General features: G+C 37.8%; 1 protein-coding gene across 1 annotated transcript in view; it reads left to right on the top strand.

Moving 5' to 3' along the window:
• The window catches only part of GMNC (geminin coiled-coil domain containing), a 183615-nt gene that overhangs the window by 159930 nt on the left and 5715 nt on the right, over window positions 1-17970 (top strand). Inside the window, exons 3-5 of the mRNA XM_040621735.1 lie at window positions 15491-15997; window positions 17227-17278; window positions 17678-17852. Coding sequence (XP_040477669.1) covers window positions 15491-15997; window positions 17227-17278; window positions 17678-17852 — 734 coding nt within the window. The remainder of the gene's footprint in view (window positions 1-15490; window positions 15998-17226; window positions 17279-17677; window positions 17853-17970) is intronic.

Consider the following 17970-nt stretch of genomic DNA (forward strand, 5'->3'; position numbering starts at 1 on the left):
TGTGACCCATTTCACAGATAGTATACCTTCAATTCTAAATAGAAATAGATTTGAGTATCATTTTTATGCCATTATCCTCAGTGAATTCTTAAATTTGAATAATCTAACAGCTGAGTGGGCTTAAGACAATGCAGAAGGGAAAGCAGAAGAGTAAAGGAAAACTTCAGTAAAAGAGAAGAAAAGGGGATCCAGAAAAACTCTGATATAAAAAGACATAGAAATGAATGGGAAGATATTATATAGCCCAGAAACAGAAAAGCAGTATTTCTGTGTAATGGAAAGACTGTACTAGCCTAGAAATATGGAGAAATGTATACAAGAAAGAGCAGTGCTAGGGTCTCAAATGTGAGTCTGGCAAAGTCCTGTGATCGCTCTGCTAGTAAGTTCTTTGTCTACCAAAAGAGAGAAATGGACCAAAGGGTCTCAAATGTTCTTTGCATCTCTGATATTAAATGAATCTCTCTGTGTCTACCAAGTGCTACACATAAGGCAAAGAACATACATAGGCATTACAGAGTAAACCAAATTTGTCTACGATTGATGCTTTTCCATTTATTTTTCAAAATTATTGATTAGCCATATTTAAGTCAGTGCTTTGAAGAATTGAATTTATTTAAATCACAATGCCTTTTTTTTCCTATAAACTTTTGGTTTCAGTTCTACCAGGCATGTGTTTTATATTAATTTGTATTGAGTTCAGTATTAGGAGGACAATGATACTGATTTAGTGGCTCATGTGACTATCTTGGCCATTTTAACATATACTTCTTTCACATGCACACCTTATATTTAGGTTTCTTTTATGTAGATAAATACCATTGTGCAAATCTCTGGGCCACATGTATACATACATACATGCATGCATGCATGCATACATTCATATATAAATAAAGTGTGAATCAGCCAAAATCCCATAGAGGGCAGTATAGTTTTAGCTGACACAGTAGTAAATTTTCTTTGTTGTAAAGAATGTGACAATTCTTTCTTTAAAAAAATAAAAGGGTGAGGGGCAGAACTCTTCTAATTATAAAGTTACATATAATCATTGTAAAATCTTTGGAATATACCAAAGTAAATATAATTTTTAGATAAGCAGTAATTGATGTTTTAAAGACACACATACATATATATAATCATTTCAGTAATATATATATTCAGTTATATATATTATTTGGTAATACATACATCTGTATAAACATTTCAGTAACCCTAAAAGGTGAGCAACAATAGGTATTTAATGCTTTATGGATTAAAAAATGGTTAACTTTACAGAACAAGAAAGTTAAAACAAAGTAAAAATAAAGACCAATTCTTCTGATTTCTTGGATCTTAGAAAGATCAGTGTTCATCAATATGAAAATAAAATGAACATTATTCTGCTAAAAATAGCAAATCGATAAAAACATAAAACAAAGTGAAACATACAGTGTTTTATCAATTATTACTTAAATTGGAGATGGACTAGAGTCTTCCATAAAAATACTTATGTTTTGAAACTGGATTAAAAAAATTCGGCTCTATGCTATCCATAAGAATCAGAATGAAAATCAATGAAAATCTTTTTTTTTTTTTTTTATAAATTTTTTTAAAGGTTTTATTTATTTATTTGACAGAGAGAGACAGCCAGTGAGAGAGGGAACACAAGCAGGGGGAGTGGGAGATGAAGAAGAAGCAGGCTCCCGGCCTAGGAGCCTGACGTGGGGCTCGATCCCAGAATGCTGGGATCACGCCCTGAGCCGAAGGCAGATGCTTAACGACTGCGCCACCCAGGCGCCCCAAAATCAATGAAAATCTTAAAACAAATGCAATTGAGACAGAGAAAAGGAATAGCAATGTCAGAAAGTGGATTTATGGTGAAAGCACTAATGAAGATATAAAGTGATCTGGCATGTATTACAAAAGACACCGGGACCCAGGTGGCTCAGACAGTTAAGCGACTGACTCTTGATTTTGGCTCCGGTCATGATCTCGGGGTCATGAGATCAAACCCCACTTTGGGCTCTGCACCCAGTACAGAGACTGCTTAGGATTCTCTGCTTCTTCCTCTGCCTCCTCCCTATGCTTGCTCACACTCTCAAATAAATAAATAAATAAATAAATAAAATATTTTTTAAGAAAGACATTTTGTGAAGAAGATATGCAGTCATAGACCTCTGTAGGACAAACAATATAGTAGCTAAATATATGAAGTACATATTAGAATATTGGCAACTTGATAAAAATACACTTACAATAAGAACCTTCAATATGTTTCTTTTGAAATTTGAGTAAATCTAAGCACTTTGTGAGCATTCACTCATTTAATCCGCACCATAATAACCCTGTGAAGTGGACACGATCATAACCTCTATTTACATTTGAGAAAAAATTCAAAAGATAAATAAACTATTTTTTTGAGAAGTCCAATAAAAAATGATAAAGCCTTCATAAGCCTGTTTAAAGACAAAAGAATGGGAGTAAAATATGTAAGATTAGAGATAAGGCTTAGCTGCAGAGGATATTAAAAGAATAATGTTATGATACTTAATTATATGACAACACATTTGAGAACCTAAAGAAATGAATGATCCTTTGGCAAATTATATAATTACCACAATTGAATGAAAAAATAAGTGGAAATTTAAAAATGATTACTAATAACTGAAAAAAAATTAGAGTGAATTAGATAGAGATATTGAAAAGGAATTTGATAAAATTAAGTGGTCATTCTAATAATAACCACAAATAAAATTAAAAGAAACTACTAGATTTAATATTTCTCTATGAAAGTAAAACAGCACATATTGCTATAAATAGCAAACCTTTACCTCATTTTATGTAAGGTAACAGGCTGGCTAGGGAAGCCTGCTTTTAACATGAGTTTTCAATATTGGCTGGAGGTGTACTGAAAGCAATACAGTAAGGAAACAAATTAGTATTAATATTGGAAAAGAGAGTTTCACTTCTTTCTGCTGTTTTCTGTGATAGTGTCCATTCAAGGAGATTCTAGAAAAATCTATTAAAATTAATATGAGAATTTGTAAAAAGTCTGGATACAAGACATACATTTAAAAAAAAAACCGCAATGGTTTTTCTCTTTAGCGCTGAAGCATGTAGGAATGGAAAGAGAAAATAAAAATCTCTCATAGTCCTAATAGCACACATACATACACAAATGAAAATACTTAGAAATTAGCAGAGTAGAATAGGACCTATATGAAATATATGTATTATATATATATATGAAATTATATATGAAATATGTATATATATATAAATTATGAAGTGCATAGAATATTCTGAACAAATGAAAGAAGGTGAAAGCTACTAATTGAAATTTGAAGCATTGTACCAATTTAAAAGAAACAATCTAGCAATATCTATTAAAATTATAAACGCTTTGACCCAGCAAATACTCTCCTGGAAACCTATCCCTAAGAAATAAATCGCTCCTATGTAAGGATATATGCATGGGAAAAGTTTATTATATAATATTTATGGGAAAAATATGATAATAATCTGAATATCCATTGAGAGAAATCATTGAATATATTGTGTAATAATATATATCCAATATAATATTTTAGCCGATATATTATTTTATAGCTAACAAAATAAAATATATTAAAATTATTCCAGTTTATTTCATTTCTACCAGGTATCAGTGAGTGAGAAAAGAAATATTATACGGACAAATCTATATAATATCTTTCTGTTCTTTTGTAACATGATGTTAAAATGTAAAATGATGTTAAAAAGAGCCATACATGGTACGTGTGCATGTATTATATATAGATGTCTATGTATATTTAATTACGCAGGCATGGATAAATTACTTAAGTGAAGGGTGTAGGTGGGGGACAGTGTCCAGGACAGGGAGAGACAAGTGATGACTATGGCTGTATAACAAATAACCTTAAAACTTAGTGGTTTAAAGCAGTGATTCTTGATTGGGGGTGATTTTGCCACCCCCCAACAGACATTTTTTGATTGTCATGATTTACAAAGGGGTTGCTAGAGGCAAGAGGCCAGGGGTACTCCTAAATGTCCCACAGTGCACAGAACAGTCCTCCACAACGAAGAATTGCTCTGTCCAAAATACCAGTAGGGTGAAGCTGAGAAATCCTGGCTTAAAGATATGACAGTGTTTATTTTGCTCAGGAATCTGCAATTTGGGCAGGGCAGAGTTCTGAAGAACGGCTCACTTCTGCTCTACCATGGATCAGGCTGGAAGACCAGGCTGAAATTAGGTGAATGCTCTCTCAATCATGTGGTTTGGTTTCGATACTGATATCAACTGGAAAGCCCATCTCCTGTAGCCTGGTCTTTCTCGTAGCAGTGTGGCTGGGTTCCAAGGTTGAGTATTGAGAGGAAGAGACAGAGAGATTGAGAAAGAAGTCATAACACTTGGTGGCGTTTTTTTGGTTGAGGCAGTCCCAAAGTCCCATGCAATTTCAAGAGGAAGGGAAACACACTTACGTTTGATAGTAGAGGCAAGTTTCTAAAAGCCCATATGGGAACGGAAATACTGCTGTGTCCATTTATTAAAAATATATCTGCCACACAAGCAACAAAGAAAGATACGTATTTTTAAAATTACTTCTGTAAAATTATCTATAAATGTGCGTGTGGACATTTTAGAATTCCTGGTAAGGTTAACAATTTTACATATTGGTAACCATTTGTTATTTTCTTCCACGAATAGTCATATCTTCTGCATATTTTTTCTGTTGTGATTTTAGAGTTTCCTTATTTATTTGTATATATATTTTATTATGAATTTTCCTCCACCTCTTCCAGAAAACATTTAAGCTTCTTAAAGGGATAGAAAAATACAAGAAGCTGGCATAGAAAAAAATAGGAGAGATGAAGAAATTAAAGAAATGCAAAAACGTCAAAGAAGACCAGAAGAAGGGTAAAAATCAGTGTGATAAAAACCTTTACCTTCTTATAGGTGCTACACTTACATAGCCAAAGGAAGGAGGGAAACCTGGACCAAATACTCAGTACATATTTATTTTGATATAAAAAACAAAACTGGCCAGGGAATGGTTAGGGAACCGTGAGAAAATAATACAAATTTAATGAAACACAACGATTTCGATGAAATGACAAGCTTCGCAGGTGCTCTTAACATAGAATTGGAAACCAAACCTTCCCAATATTGTGTGCCTTGCTCTTTGTTCATTATGTTATTTATGGAATATTATTCAGTCATAACAAGGAAGAAATCTTGCCATTTGTGGCAATATAAATGGACTTTGAGGGCATTATGCTAAGTGAAATAAGTCAGAGAAAGTCAAATACTGTATGATCTCACTAATATGAGGAATCCATAAACAAACAAACAAAAACCAAACTCATGGATACAGAGAACAGATCGGTGGCTGCCAGAGGAAGGGGGTGGAGTGGTTGGGGGAGGTGAGCAAATGATTGAAGATGGTCAAAAGGTACAAACGTCCAGTTATAAGACAAGTAAATCATGGGGAGATAATGTCTAGCTTGGTGACTATTGTTAATAATACTGTATTGTATATTTGAAAGTTGGTAAGAGGACAGATCTAAAAAAGAAAAAAAAAGGTATTTATGCTTAGAAAGTCCTCCTGCAGCCAGAGTCTGGGTTAATATTAAGAATATAGTGCTTTTCATGTTAGAAATAGCCAAAGTAATGATGCTTCAACAAGTGGCGTAATTGGCTAATATAACTGCACTTTAATTTCAGGATATTATATAAGCTTTTCTTATGTTATTTAGAATACTCACTAGAATAACTTTTTAACAGTTCTGAATTATTATAAAATAAAAATACAATAGCCCAAGACTTCATATATAAAATGTGATTGCCTAATAAACACTGCAGAATTATTATAATCACTAATCATTCATAAAATAGCAACATTAATTGTTGATTAATAGCAAGATTGGAAGGACCTTTGGAGATTCAGGTTCTGGTTCTAGCTTTGCATTAAACAATAGGCAGCCTTGGGCAGCTCGTTAAAACTCTTGGGTGGGTCTCAGGAGATAGGAGATCAGATGAGATGATGTGTAAAGCATCTTGCTATTCCAAAAATTATGAATCTACATATCTTAAACCTTGGGAACAACACAGGAATGACAAAAAAGGATAATTTTGTATTGTTTTTAAATGAGAGCCAGTTCTGCACAAAGGTTTGGGGACTTGTATTGTCTAAGGTGTAACTGGTTGGAGGAAGCACCTCAATTTTGTAGACCCTCAAATTTGGAAGACCATTCTTTCATCGAGTATTCGAAGATTTGGAAACAAATCGAACTGCACTCACCTAGTTAAAACCTTTCAATAATTTCCCACTGTTGTTAAGATAGAGCATGATGCCTATATGCCTATAAGACCCAGTCTCAACCTACCTCTCCAGCCCCATTACTCACCAGCACTTCTGTTTCCGGTATGTGTCCCAGGGCTTTTTCAGGTGCTCTCCTTCTCCGCCTGTTCAATTCCAGCTCTTCCTTCAAGTTTTTGCTAAAATGTCGTTTCCTCAGGAAAATGTTCCTAGATAAGTCAGTCTACTCCCAGCTTTTTTTTTTTTTCCCCAGGGGCAAATAGGTTAGGGAGGTGGTTCGGCACTCACATGGCACTCTATAATTCCTCCCTTTTTGCGCTTATCACAGTTTTAATTTATGTCCGTATGTGTGCAATATTTCCTCCTAGGGCATAAACATCATTAAGACAGAGACTATGTGTATTTGTTCCGTGCTTTCTCCCCAGTCCTTATGTAAGGCAGCATGAAATGGAAGAGAACCTCACTTACTTTATGAGTGAATTCCTTCTTGCATTCACTAACTAACCTCCCGGCTTTCTGACCTTTGAAGGAGTACCACCCGGGATGGAGAACCTCCCACTGACTAAGAAAAACTATTTCTTTTTTGACAACTCTATTAGAAGGAGCTTTAACTATTGAACTTAAAGCTATATCCCTGAAATTTCTACTTCATGTTTCTGTTTGACCTCTGCCTTTACCTAGAAAAAGTGATCCTTGAGGGTCATCAACGATGTAGGACTTTCTCTGTTCCATACATACATTTTCAACTAGAATATAGTCATATTTCCAATGCAAAAGAAATAAGGCAAGCATCATGCCTGCAGGGAAATTGCTAACTGAAGAAGAACAAAAGATGAGACCAAACTTTGTTCCACAGACAGCAAAAGCAATACACTTAACTTACGGTTTATTAGCCTCAATAAAATAAAGGATTTAGTCAACCAGTTTTCACATTCTCCTTCTCTTCCGATTGCCCACTTTTTGGCCTATTTCCTCCTTATAGTCTTAATTTATTTTTAAAATTTTACATTTTATGCAAGATATTGTCATCTCCTTTAACTGTATTTTTAAAAATTTTTCTGGAAATCCTGGTCTGCTCACAATCTGAAGTTCCCACAGACATCGATGTGGGAGGAAGTTCAATTTGGTGACTTTACCTTTGACGTGAACCCTGATAAGTTGTGACTTAGTGTAACATGACCCATGAAGGTACTGCACTCCAAATTCTCCTTTTTTTTTTTTTTTTTGTCCCTAAAGTTTGAGCCTTTAAGACCTGGGCTGGACTCAATATATCCTCTCACTAAGTGTGCTCCTCCTACTTACCATAACTCGTTCTAAGGACCTAAGTGACCCTGAGAATGGAGGAAAACATGCTCTAGGAATGGGAATTAACAGTGATCCTGCCCTATTGCCAACATTCTTACCCACTGCTGCCTCTTCCTGTCTTCCACCCTTCATCCCAATTCCACTAATCTGGGATCGAGCCCCACATCAGGCTCCACCTGCTTCTTCCTCTCCCACTTCCCCTGCCTGTGTTCCCTCTCTCGCTGGCTGTCTCTCTGTCAAATAAATAAATATAATCTTTAAAAAAAAGAAAAGAAAAAAGAAAAGGCAAAGAGTTCTTCTTTCCTTTAAAGATATGCATGGAAAATTAATTACAAAGATAGACTTCTAATCTCAAAAGCATGTCGAATTCTGAGTTCTTATTATTGGAAATAATTTTAAGGAGCACATCTTGGTATCACCAGTAGATGAAAGAAATAGAAAACATCTGGGGTCACTGGTAATCCAGCCTCTTTGCGACTTCCTCCAGTGACCAAGAGCTCACTGTTCACAGAGTATCAAGTTCTATCTTTACATACCACTGAGTGTTCAAATGGTTTTTGTTTTTAACCTAGTATTTGGCGACTTGTTAATTCTACCTACTGACACTAGTTCTTTTTAATCTCTTCACTACTTTTGTTTCCCTTTGAAGATTATAATTGCACCTAGTTAATTTTTTCCCCTCTATATGCCAAAAAATGGACCAAATCCTTCTTGTATTTTATTGTATTTTTATCTTGGTGTCAAAGCCCCACTAAATCTTTGTTGTCTCCAGTGTTTTGGAGCAATGCAGTTTTTAAATAAAGTGGCTCTTTTGTTGTATTTTTCCTCCTTTCTGTAGAGTTGTACAATTTTTAAAACAGTTTTGAGTTTTGGGGGAAGAAGTAAATAAAGCATTTCTCTGCATCCACCTCACCCCTCACGCTGAAAATTTGGGTAGAAGTAGAAACATGGAATTCTTGTTTTAATTACTATACACGCAGACATTATCTATCACTACTGTTCAGGTTGCTTCAATTTTAAATGTGATGTTATTACACAAAAATATATCACCAGTGATCATCTGTATTATTTCATATATATTTGGATAACTTTTTTCTGATTATGAAAGCAAAACATGTTTCCTGTAAAATTTCAGGAATATGCAGGAAGGTGAAAATAGAATCATAATCACACTTCCCTTACAAAACCACAAACATCATTAATGTGTTAGTATATTTTCTCTTTGTTCATTTCATTTATATAAATCTACTTGCATGCATTTTAATACATTTAATATGATATTGTTTGTCCCTGTCTTTAACTTTTTCCAAAAAGATTTTCTATGGATGTGCAATCCATGCTATGGACATACTGCAATTAATGAGTTTCTTATTACCTGACATCTAGAAACTTTTTACAAGTGTTTTTTTATACTGATATAATGAACAAAGTTGTACATGATTTTTGTTCAAATTTATCACTTTTATAAATTTTTTTGTGCTTGCTGACAAAAACTGTGGGTATTTTAAAGTTCTCCAGATATATTTGCATATGGCTGAATCCCATGTATATTTTTTCTTCTGATTACTTATGTTTTATTACATAGCATACAATTATTTCTTCATGTATTTCTTCACATATAATCACACTCTTTTCTTTCTCTACTGTGTTAAGAAACAAATAAACAAAAGACACAAAAGACGGGCACATGGAAATCAATGTTAGCTTTATCACTTAAAGAAGTTTGCTTGTCAAACATGACTTACATTTTAGTTTTAATAGGCTTCCTAATACGCATTTCTGAATACTATAGACTTAATTGTCCGGTCGGAGGTGACACTGGCCAGCCACCCCGGTTGATGCTGTCTACCTGGGACAGAGCCTTCCCTGGAAGCTTTCTTCAGGGGAAGATGCTGTAGATGCCGACATTAATGTAGAAAACACATTTCCTTTTCTTCTTCCAGTCTCATCAATCAAATAAATCTGTTTTTGTGGGAATCATTGCCCCTTTAGAGAAAAGCCAGGAGTGGAGAATGAGTCTGTGTTTCCCAACACCTTTACACGGCCGTCTGTAAGTATTTCAAAGCAGTGGGGCTCAGAGATTCCTCCACGTACATGCGTGTGTATGTATGCAAATATAAAAACATGTACATGTATACACTTCTAGATAGAGACTAAAGAATATGCAAAGAATAATTGCTAATAAAAATTTTTAAAAGATGCAACTTCTACAATATGCAACTTGAGTTTTTACCAAGTGTATGCTAGGGCAATAAACTTTTTTTAGAGAGCTTAGTCCATCTGCTTGCTTAGTTTTTGGTACCCTTTCACCTATAAATGAAGCTACTAAAATTTGTTCGAATGTTTAAGATTGGCCATGATTTGGTCATGCAGTGCTAACCCCGCTGTTCCAAGGGTGGCAGCTAGTAAGGCTTCTGGTTAGATGAAGCAAAAACTGTGTTCACCATTGCCCTCTAAGGATTTTGGAGTTTTACTTTATTGCTGGCATGGTACTTTATTCATATTCAAATGCTTCTCTGTATTCTTTTTTTTTAGAAGATTTTATTTATTTATTTAACAAAGAGAGATAGCGAGAGAGGGAACACAAGCAAGGGGAGTGGGAGAGGGAGAAGCAGGCTTCCCGCTGAGCAGGTGAGCCTGATGCAGGGCTCGATCCCAGGACCCTGGGATCATGAACTGAGCCCAAGGCAGATGCTTAACGGCTGAGCCACCCAGGCGTCCTTCTGTATTCATTCTAATGGCATTTGGCATTATTAATTTCATAGCAATTACAACTTTCGGTATTTTCTCAGATTGTCTATGAATGTATAAATTCTTCCACCAACTAGAGGTTGGCATTATGCTTTCATTTTGTGAAAAAGAAATGTGCAAAACAGAGTTTGGCTAGAAACATCCAAATTTCATTATTATAAACTTCAAGTTTCTTTGATTTGATTACAAACAAGGTGATTTTGTCATAAATGATTGGGTTAATAAGAAACCAGTTAACATTTTATAGATAATGGATTTTAAAAATATGGAATTGTAGATTCACCGTAGCTTAACATTTTGTATCTAAATATATTTCTTTGTCTTTTGTTCATGAAGAATGTCACATTATTGCAGATTCTCTGGTAATTCCAGGGCTAGAAGGAATCCCGTCCCAGCTGTCCTGTTTTGCTATCACGCTCTGCACTAAGCTTTTTGAAGAAACCAGGCAGTGATGTCCTTATTTCTACTATCTTCAGGATAAAATTAGATGCCATGGTCACTTCCAATTCACCTTTCTGGTTTTTAATGCCTCATCAGCAATCCATCCACCCACCACTAGATCAAAAATTCTGAAGAAAGATTTAGAATCAATAAAGGCACTGAAGCCTAGTTTATGAAAATACTAGTGTTCCTGAAGCAGAAATTCCTTTTTTATTTTATAAGATTTATTTATTTGATAGAGAGAGACAGCACAAATGCAGAGAGGAGGGCGGGGGGAGAGAGAACCTCAAGCAGACTCCGGGCTGATCTAGACCCTAGATCATGACCTGAGCCAAAACCAAGAGTGGGAGGCTCAACCAGCTGAGCCACTCAGGTGTGCCAGAAATTCCTTATGCTTTAAATCAAAGCCAGGTGAACATATCTCTGATGTATAGTAATTATAACAAGTCATTATTTTCATTTTTTCTAATGTGGTTGGAGTAATGAGGAATAGAGTTGTATTTCGTTTTTTGTTTGTTTGTTTGTTTGTTTGTTTGGGGTTCCACATCTCCAAACTTTGTGGTAATGCAAAATTAATTTCACTGTTTTGTATGCATTTTTATAGTACAGTTGAGATGATTTTATTCCAGTTTGGCCAGATAGGTTATCAGAGAGCAGAGTTTCCCTACCAGTGCACCAAGGCATGATGAGTTAAAGCCCTGAGAGATATTGGTGCCCCATCCTCAGGGGTGGCCTGATGGAAACCCCCAAACCTGTCAGGATAAGTCTCAACTATTTATTCCAGCATGCACACAAATACTATTTTCAAGTGTCATTTTATGCGACACCCAGAAAACAATGCTACAGAGTACAGGAAAGGCTTGCCTCGTTTTGCACAATGAATATAGTCCTTTATCCCTTTGCCAGTTACCCCTCAAATATGATGTAGATGGTTAATATTTGGAAGATATACCCCTAGGCTTGAGAATCTTCAAATCTGTGAATATTATTACAGTGTATGAGCTGCCTTAACATAATAGAACCAAATACAACTGAAAAATTAAGCAATCACATAATGAGTCAATAAATAAAGGGTTAAAACTGGTTATAAAGCTATTGAAATAAATTATGGCTGGAACATCCAATAAAGTGGTATCATCAATTTTTATCTCTTTGTCCCCCTCCCCCATCACACACACTGAGCTCTAAACTACACAAATCTAGTCAGGCCCTAATTCAACATTTTGCTCTTTAATTTGTCCAAGGCCTTTCTCTTTTCTGGCTAACAGCCTGATATAATTTTCTCGAACTTACTTTTTTGCCTTTTCTGTTGCCAGAATTAACAGTTGACTTTCTTTTGTATAAATACCTTCGTATGTTAGAAGCAGATTTATCCCGGCATGTATTGTACATGCATGGTTACTAGATGCTCTGCTGACATGTGGGTGGCAGGTAGTAGGCAAGACGCTGCCCATATCAGCATGATTGATTTCCACACATTATTCTGCAAGGGTGAAACTCAAAACTATGCCTCACTGAACTAAAGCTGTCAGGGTTCTCCAGACTTGCTAAAATAAAATATGCAAGGGGTAGGTCTCCCAATGTAAATCATCTACTGAACTGAATTTTCTCTAAAGGTTCTGCTTTTCTTTCCTTACATGTGAAAGCAGAAATACAATCTTTTTATTGCCCGGAGATTCAGCTGTTGAAGCTATAGGAAAAGGCCATGTTTGTAAAGAGAATTTCCATATTGTTCTTTTATTATATATGCTACTGAGTTCACTAACGAGGTAATCAAATAAAGTGTCCTCCAGGGGTGAAATAAAAGAACATTCCATATGCCAATCTGTTTATTTCCTTGGCCCACCACTGATCACACACTACCCTTTCCTGTCTGCAGACTTGGTTTGTGTGAAGGTCAAATTACCTTCTACTTTATTATTTCTTTGCCCTGGCAGGAGGTGGTACCCCAATTCAACAATTGGACTGTTATTAGCTACCTCCCTTTTAACACCATCTCTTCAGCCACAATACAAAAGACAGGTTTTACTGACCTTATTGTTCATAGAAGAAAAAAACAATCGTGGAAAAAAAAATGGCCAAAGGATTTCACATTATTGTTTATTTGACTCATTAAAAAAAAAAAAAACCAAAAAAACCCCTCAAATACACAAACAAAATTATACCCAAGCAGTTGATCTTTTTTTAAAATAAATATTTTATTTATTTAATTGAGAGAAAGAGAGAGGAAAAAAAAGTGCCTGAGTGGGGGGCTGCAGAAGAAGAGGGAGAAGCAGGCTTCCCACTGAGCAGGGAGCCAGAGGTGGGTCTCCTGCAACTGAGCCATCAGATGCCCCCCACTCCAAGCAGTAGATCTTAAATAAAAAGATATGCTTAAATCAGACCTTAAGGATTTGGAAAATGTTCCATCAGTTTATGATTTCAGGTAAGCTTTATCTTGTGACTCACGTTCAATTGTCAATAGCTCTTCACAATTAAACTTCAGGGATCCTGTAACACCATATACACTCCCACTCCCACTAAGCTGTAGTAGCTAATGATTTATGAAACGTCTCTGTGCTAAAATCCATCAAAGACTTTTAAAAAATATGCCTAGCCCTCAAAAAAACTTGTTTAATAAATGTAGCTTTTATTTTCAGTTATGTTTACCAGGCAAGGTACAGCAGCATATATGTTCAAAAAGTCCTCTACACATCACAATAATAGCTGTTATTCGTGACTTAGGCAGTGAATTTGGAGTTTTCAAGCATTAGTCGTCAGTTTTTTAATAAGCTTCTCAGGTATGTATTTCTATCTTAATTTGCCAGAGGAGCTAAGAATTTAGAGACCATGATAATATAGCCCCAGGTGTTTCCGGGTCAGAAAGTAGAACCAGAATTGGACCGCAGGTATATTGGGACCCAAAGCCTACGCCCTTTTGTTTCATGCCATGTTTGTTTAATTGCCCATTTTGTGTCATTTTTAGAGTCAAATCGTATCTTCCAGAGGTTCACATATCCGATTTACCAGTTTCCAAAAACAAAACAACTCAATCCTCCTTCCCACCCCCCCCCCCCGGCTCTCATCACAAAACTGATTAGGATTTTCTTTGCCCTGAAGATCATCAATTCTCATAACCTAAACGGGTTTTGATCTGTTTCCCCCATCATCCCAGGGTCATACTGCCAGGGTATCCCAACCCCTTGTGCTGCGAGAGTAGTCACTCACTGAAATGAGTCATGTCATGTAACCCCGTGGAAGACCCATGAGTCTTCCAGGCAGTGATCCCCAAAGCTGGTATTATTCACTTAAAAATGCTTGTGAACAAACAGCATGGAACAGGAGAAAGGGTATCGACCAAGTCTGGTGCTTTCCTCCTCTTCCTCTTCCGTTCCTTCCTTAATGTCAGACACAGAACACTTCCGGAGCCTTTGCTGTGTTAGCCATTGCTAAGTGTTGTGGATGATGAGTACAATCCAGTGCAAAATGAATAAAGGTCCAAACTGATTTAGAGAGAGGACTGCGTAAGCCAGACTATGAAGTGTTCGCAATCCCTACGCCATGCCAAGATTAGTTTGCTAGGCTTTCCAGAACCACAGATGAGATGGCTTAAACATTTTTCTCACTTTCTGGAGGCTGGAAGTCTAACCAAGGTGTCCAGCAGGGTTATCAGTTTCTCCTGAGGCCTTTCTCCTTGACTGGCAAATGGCTGCCTTCTAGCCTTGTTCTCATATGGCCTTTTTTCTGGGCTTGCCATATCCGGTGTCTCCTCTTCTTACAAGTCTTACTTACCAGTCTTACTAGATTAGGGCACCACCCTTATGATCTCTCAACCCTGATGCTTTCTTTTAGAGGCCCTATCTCCAAATACAGTCACATTCAGGGTTGGAGATTCGACCTACAAATCCTGAGATAACACTACTCAGTCCGTAAAAATGCCCATTACAGGAATTGCTATAACGTGCAGTGAGAAAAAATAAAATAGAATTGTGATAGTTAAGAGCAAGGATGCTGGGGCCAGAGGTTCAAATTCAGAGGCGGCTACTTGCTGTGTCATCACTGGTGAAGTTCCTTAACTTCAGTGCTTCATTCATCATCCACTGAAACAGGGACCATAAGAGCACGTGCCCCCCAGCTTATTGCCAGTTGAAATAAGAGTTGGCTATTAGTGGTAGATGGATGGTTTAAAAAATGGTATTACTCCTTTTTCTCCTGTGGATTATAACATCATAGGAATCATGAGAATAAAATGCAAAAGAAAAGATGGGGGGAACCAAATACTTAGAGAAGTATTTTTCTTAATTGTAATAATTTATTCTATATAGTCGTAATAATTTATTCTATATAATCGTAGTTGTGAAGATAGGACCAACACAGAGACACTTTAGGTTCTTAAATTTGTAGCTTAATTAATTCTTTATTGAGCACCCATGACAGGTTAGAAATTGCTCCAGGCACTTTGGAGACAACATTGAACAAAATGCACGGAACGGCTCTTCCCCTAAAACCTTCCTTCCTAGATCATCTTCACATTTCACACCCACTTCAGGAGTTGGAGTAAATGAGAGCTATCAAATAGAAGGAAAAAAAGCCAATCAATTCACAATGTCATTCAGTAAATTGGTATTGATCACGTGGCCAGGAAATTACAGGAGTAGTATTAAGTCTGGGGGCTGCTGCATCTGCTCCCCAAGTCTGCTTTAGGCTTTCTCAACCAGAACGCCCAGGCTGCCCAGGCTGCGGGGCCGACCAGTCCGCCCCGCCCCGCCCTGCCCCGGGAGCCGGGTTCGCCCCATCGGGCCGGCCGCACGGTCCCCGCCCACCCCAACTCCCAGCCGACCGCGGGCAAAGAGCCGGCAGCGAGCCGGCAGCGAGCTAGCACCGCGCGGGTTTCGAAGCCGCGCAACGCACGGGGACGCCGAGCGCCGCGGCAGGTCTCCAGGTCCCCGCGCGGCGGTCGCCCTGCATGCCGGTCGCCCTGCATGCCAGTCGCCCTGCATGCCCGTGACTTTGTCTCGATGTCTCCTGACCCACGTCACCAGTTTGACAGCCTCTCACCAAATCAGAGGGCGGCGCTCTCCGGGAGTCCCCGGCGTCACTGGGAGCTCCCGCAGATTAGAACTCGCCTCTCCTAGCTCCTCCCCTCAGTCCCATTTAAAGCTCCCACCGGCTTTCCGAAAAATTGAGGGCTCAGTTTCTGCAGCGCCTTCTTCCACTGCAAGATGGTAAGTGAGGAGCTGGCGGTTAGGTAATGCGCTGGGGAAATCTGGGGGCTCTGAGAGCTAGCAAGCTTTGCAAGAATTTCTTCCTCCTTGGATGCAAGATTTCTCTGCTACCTGCCCATTAAAAGGGGTCTTCTCTGCTGCCCCATCTGCTTTTTCTTCTCCCCTATCTTCTCTGTCTCTGTCTCTCTCTCTCATTCCCCATCTCTCTCATCCTTTCACCAGCTGTGTTATTTCTACTCTCTGTACTTTCTCCCAACTTTCTTTCCCTCTAAACGTGCACTCACTTTTCTTTCCACCTGTTTCTCTAGATTATGCACATATTTGCAAACACTTGGATTTGAGTTTGTCTAGGGGTATTTGAGATTTGTTTTCTTCTCAGGTGTCAATTGCATAATAGTTCAGCTTTGATTTCAATAATAACCCCAGGGAAAGAGCCTACAAACATGCTTTTACAATAAAAGAAAATAGCCCTTTGATAAACTTTGGGTTGAATTTCTTTGGTCTGCACTTGCTTTAAGAGTGGACTTTTTCAAAACCTAACTTACTGGAATATTAACAAATTGTGACTTAAGTAACTTTTCTCTGTGTCTCTCTCTTCTTATTTATTTTCTCTCTGTTTATGTCATGCCCAAGAAAGTCCTCAAGTCAACAAAAGACTTGTAGTGGTCAAAAGGAGTTTGTCCAAAGCTGGGCTCTGCTGAAATGAATGACTTTTTACCTGATTAAACATTGACAAATAATTAAGAACGGGCTGTTGTACAAATTAACCCAGGAAGGCTGCATACCTGCCCCTGCTTGGACATTTGGAAAGAGTGTGTGTTTGAAGTTTGAGGAGTCGGGGGCAGGAGGGTGTTCACTGGCTCAGAACACAGTGAAGAATACATGCCAGGCAGTTAGTAGTGGCAAGATAACTTTGGAAGGGCATAGAGACCTGGTGCTGGAGAGACTTAGAGCCTGCTGTCTCGGCTGACTAACATATTTCAGCTTTGATGATATGCTTACTTGGAGTGACTATATGTGCCTGTGCTTGGAGTTGGGAGCAAAACGTATTTAGTTATCTCTGGAATATATCTATATGTATCTACATCCATATCAAACCATTTGGACCACTGTAGGATCCAGTAGCATTTACAGGCAGAGAAAGAAGTAATGGGGCAAGTTTATGGGGCAAGACACTAAGAAGCTAAAATAAGGAGATTTCCTTATATGTCATGTTCAGTCCATTTCAGCCTTAGCATTCTGGGCTCTTTGTCTTTCAAGGTTATTAGAAATATAATTAAGGTATTTGCTAGAAAGAGCCAAATAGTTTTATGTCTTTCAATCAGTAAGTAGAATTCCTTTTACTTAGATCCTGGATAGCCTGTTAGATGACTCAGTCATGGCAACAGAAAATACTCCTGGATATTTACAAATTTAGTCCATCCAATACTAGCCTGGTCTTTGCTGAGAGGTCCTCAGGAAAGTACTGGGTAAACCAAGATGCTGATTCCCTTTTAGTAATTATGTATTTTGACCTCTTGAATTCATCTGGAATCTATGCTTAACACCTGTACTGTTTTGGATTCATTGCATGTAATTTGTGTCTCTTTCTCCCACCCTTATTCCCCTCCAAATCCCAATCACCTCATCTCCTGGGACCCTCCCCACCCCCGCCCTGATCCCTCATACTGACTTTCACAGAACACTGTTCTGCCTTGCCAAGACCAGTACTTTGTAGGAGGCCAGAGCTATAATTGCCCGTATTCCACTACAACGTCAGAACCTAGTGTTGACGTTTCCACGGAGACTTGGGTCTCTTTCTGGGCTGCTGGTCTCCTGGACGACAGAGAGCCCCAACAAGCACCACGGGCACAGGGTAAGTTCTGCTCTTCTGCTTTCCTGGTAGCTCTGAAGTCCTTTTCCAGCACCCGTAGTTGCAAAGCATCATGGGATAGAACCCTGTAGAAGAAGAGATGCTATGGGAAGTTGAAGAA

This window comes from Ursus maritimus, unplaced genomic scaffold (assembly GCF_017311325.1).
Source record: "Ursus maritimus isolate PB19 unplaced genomic scaffold, ASM1731132v1 scaffold_4, whole genome shotgun sequence".
In the NCBI taxonomy this organism is placed as follows: domain Eukaryota; kingdom Metazoa; phylum Chordata; class Mammalia; order Carnivora; family Ursidae; genus Ursus; species Ursus maritimus.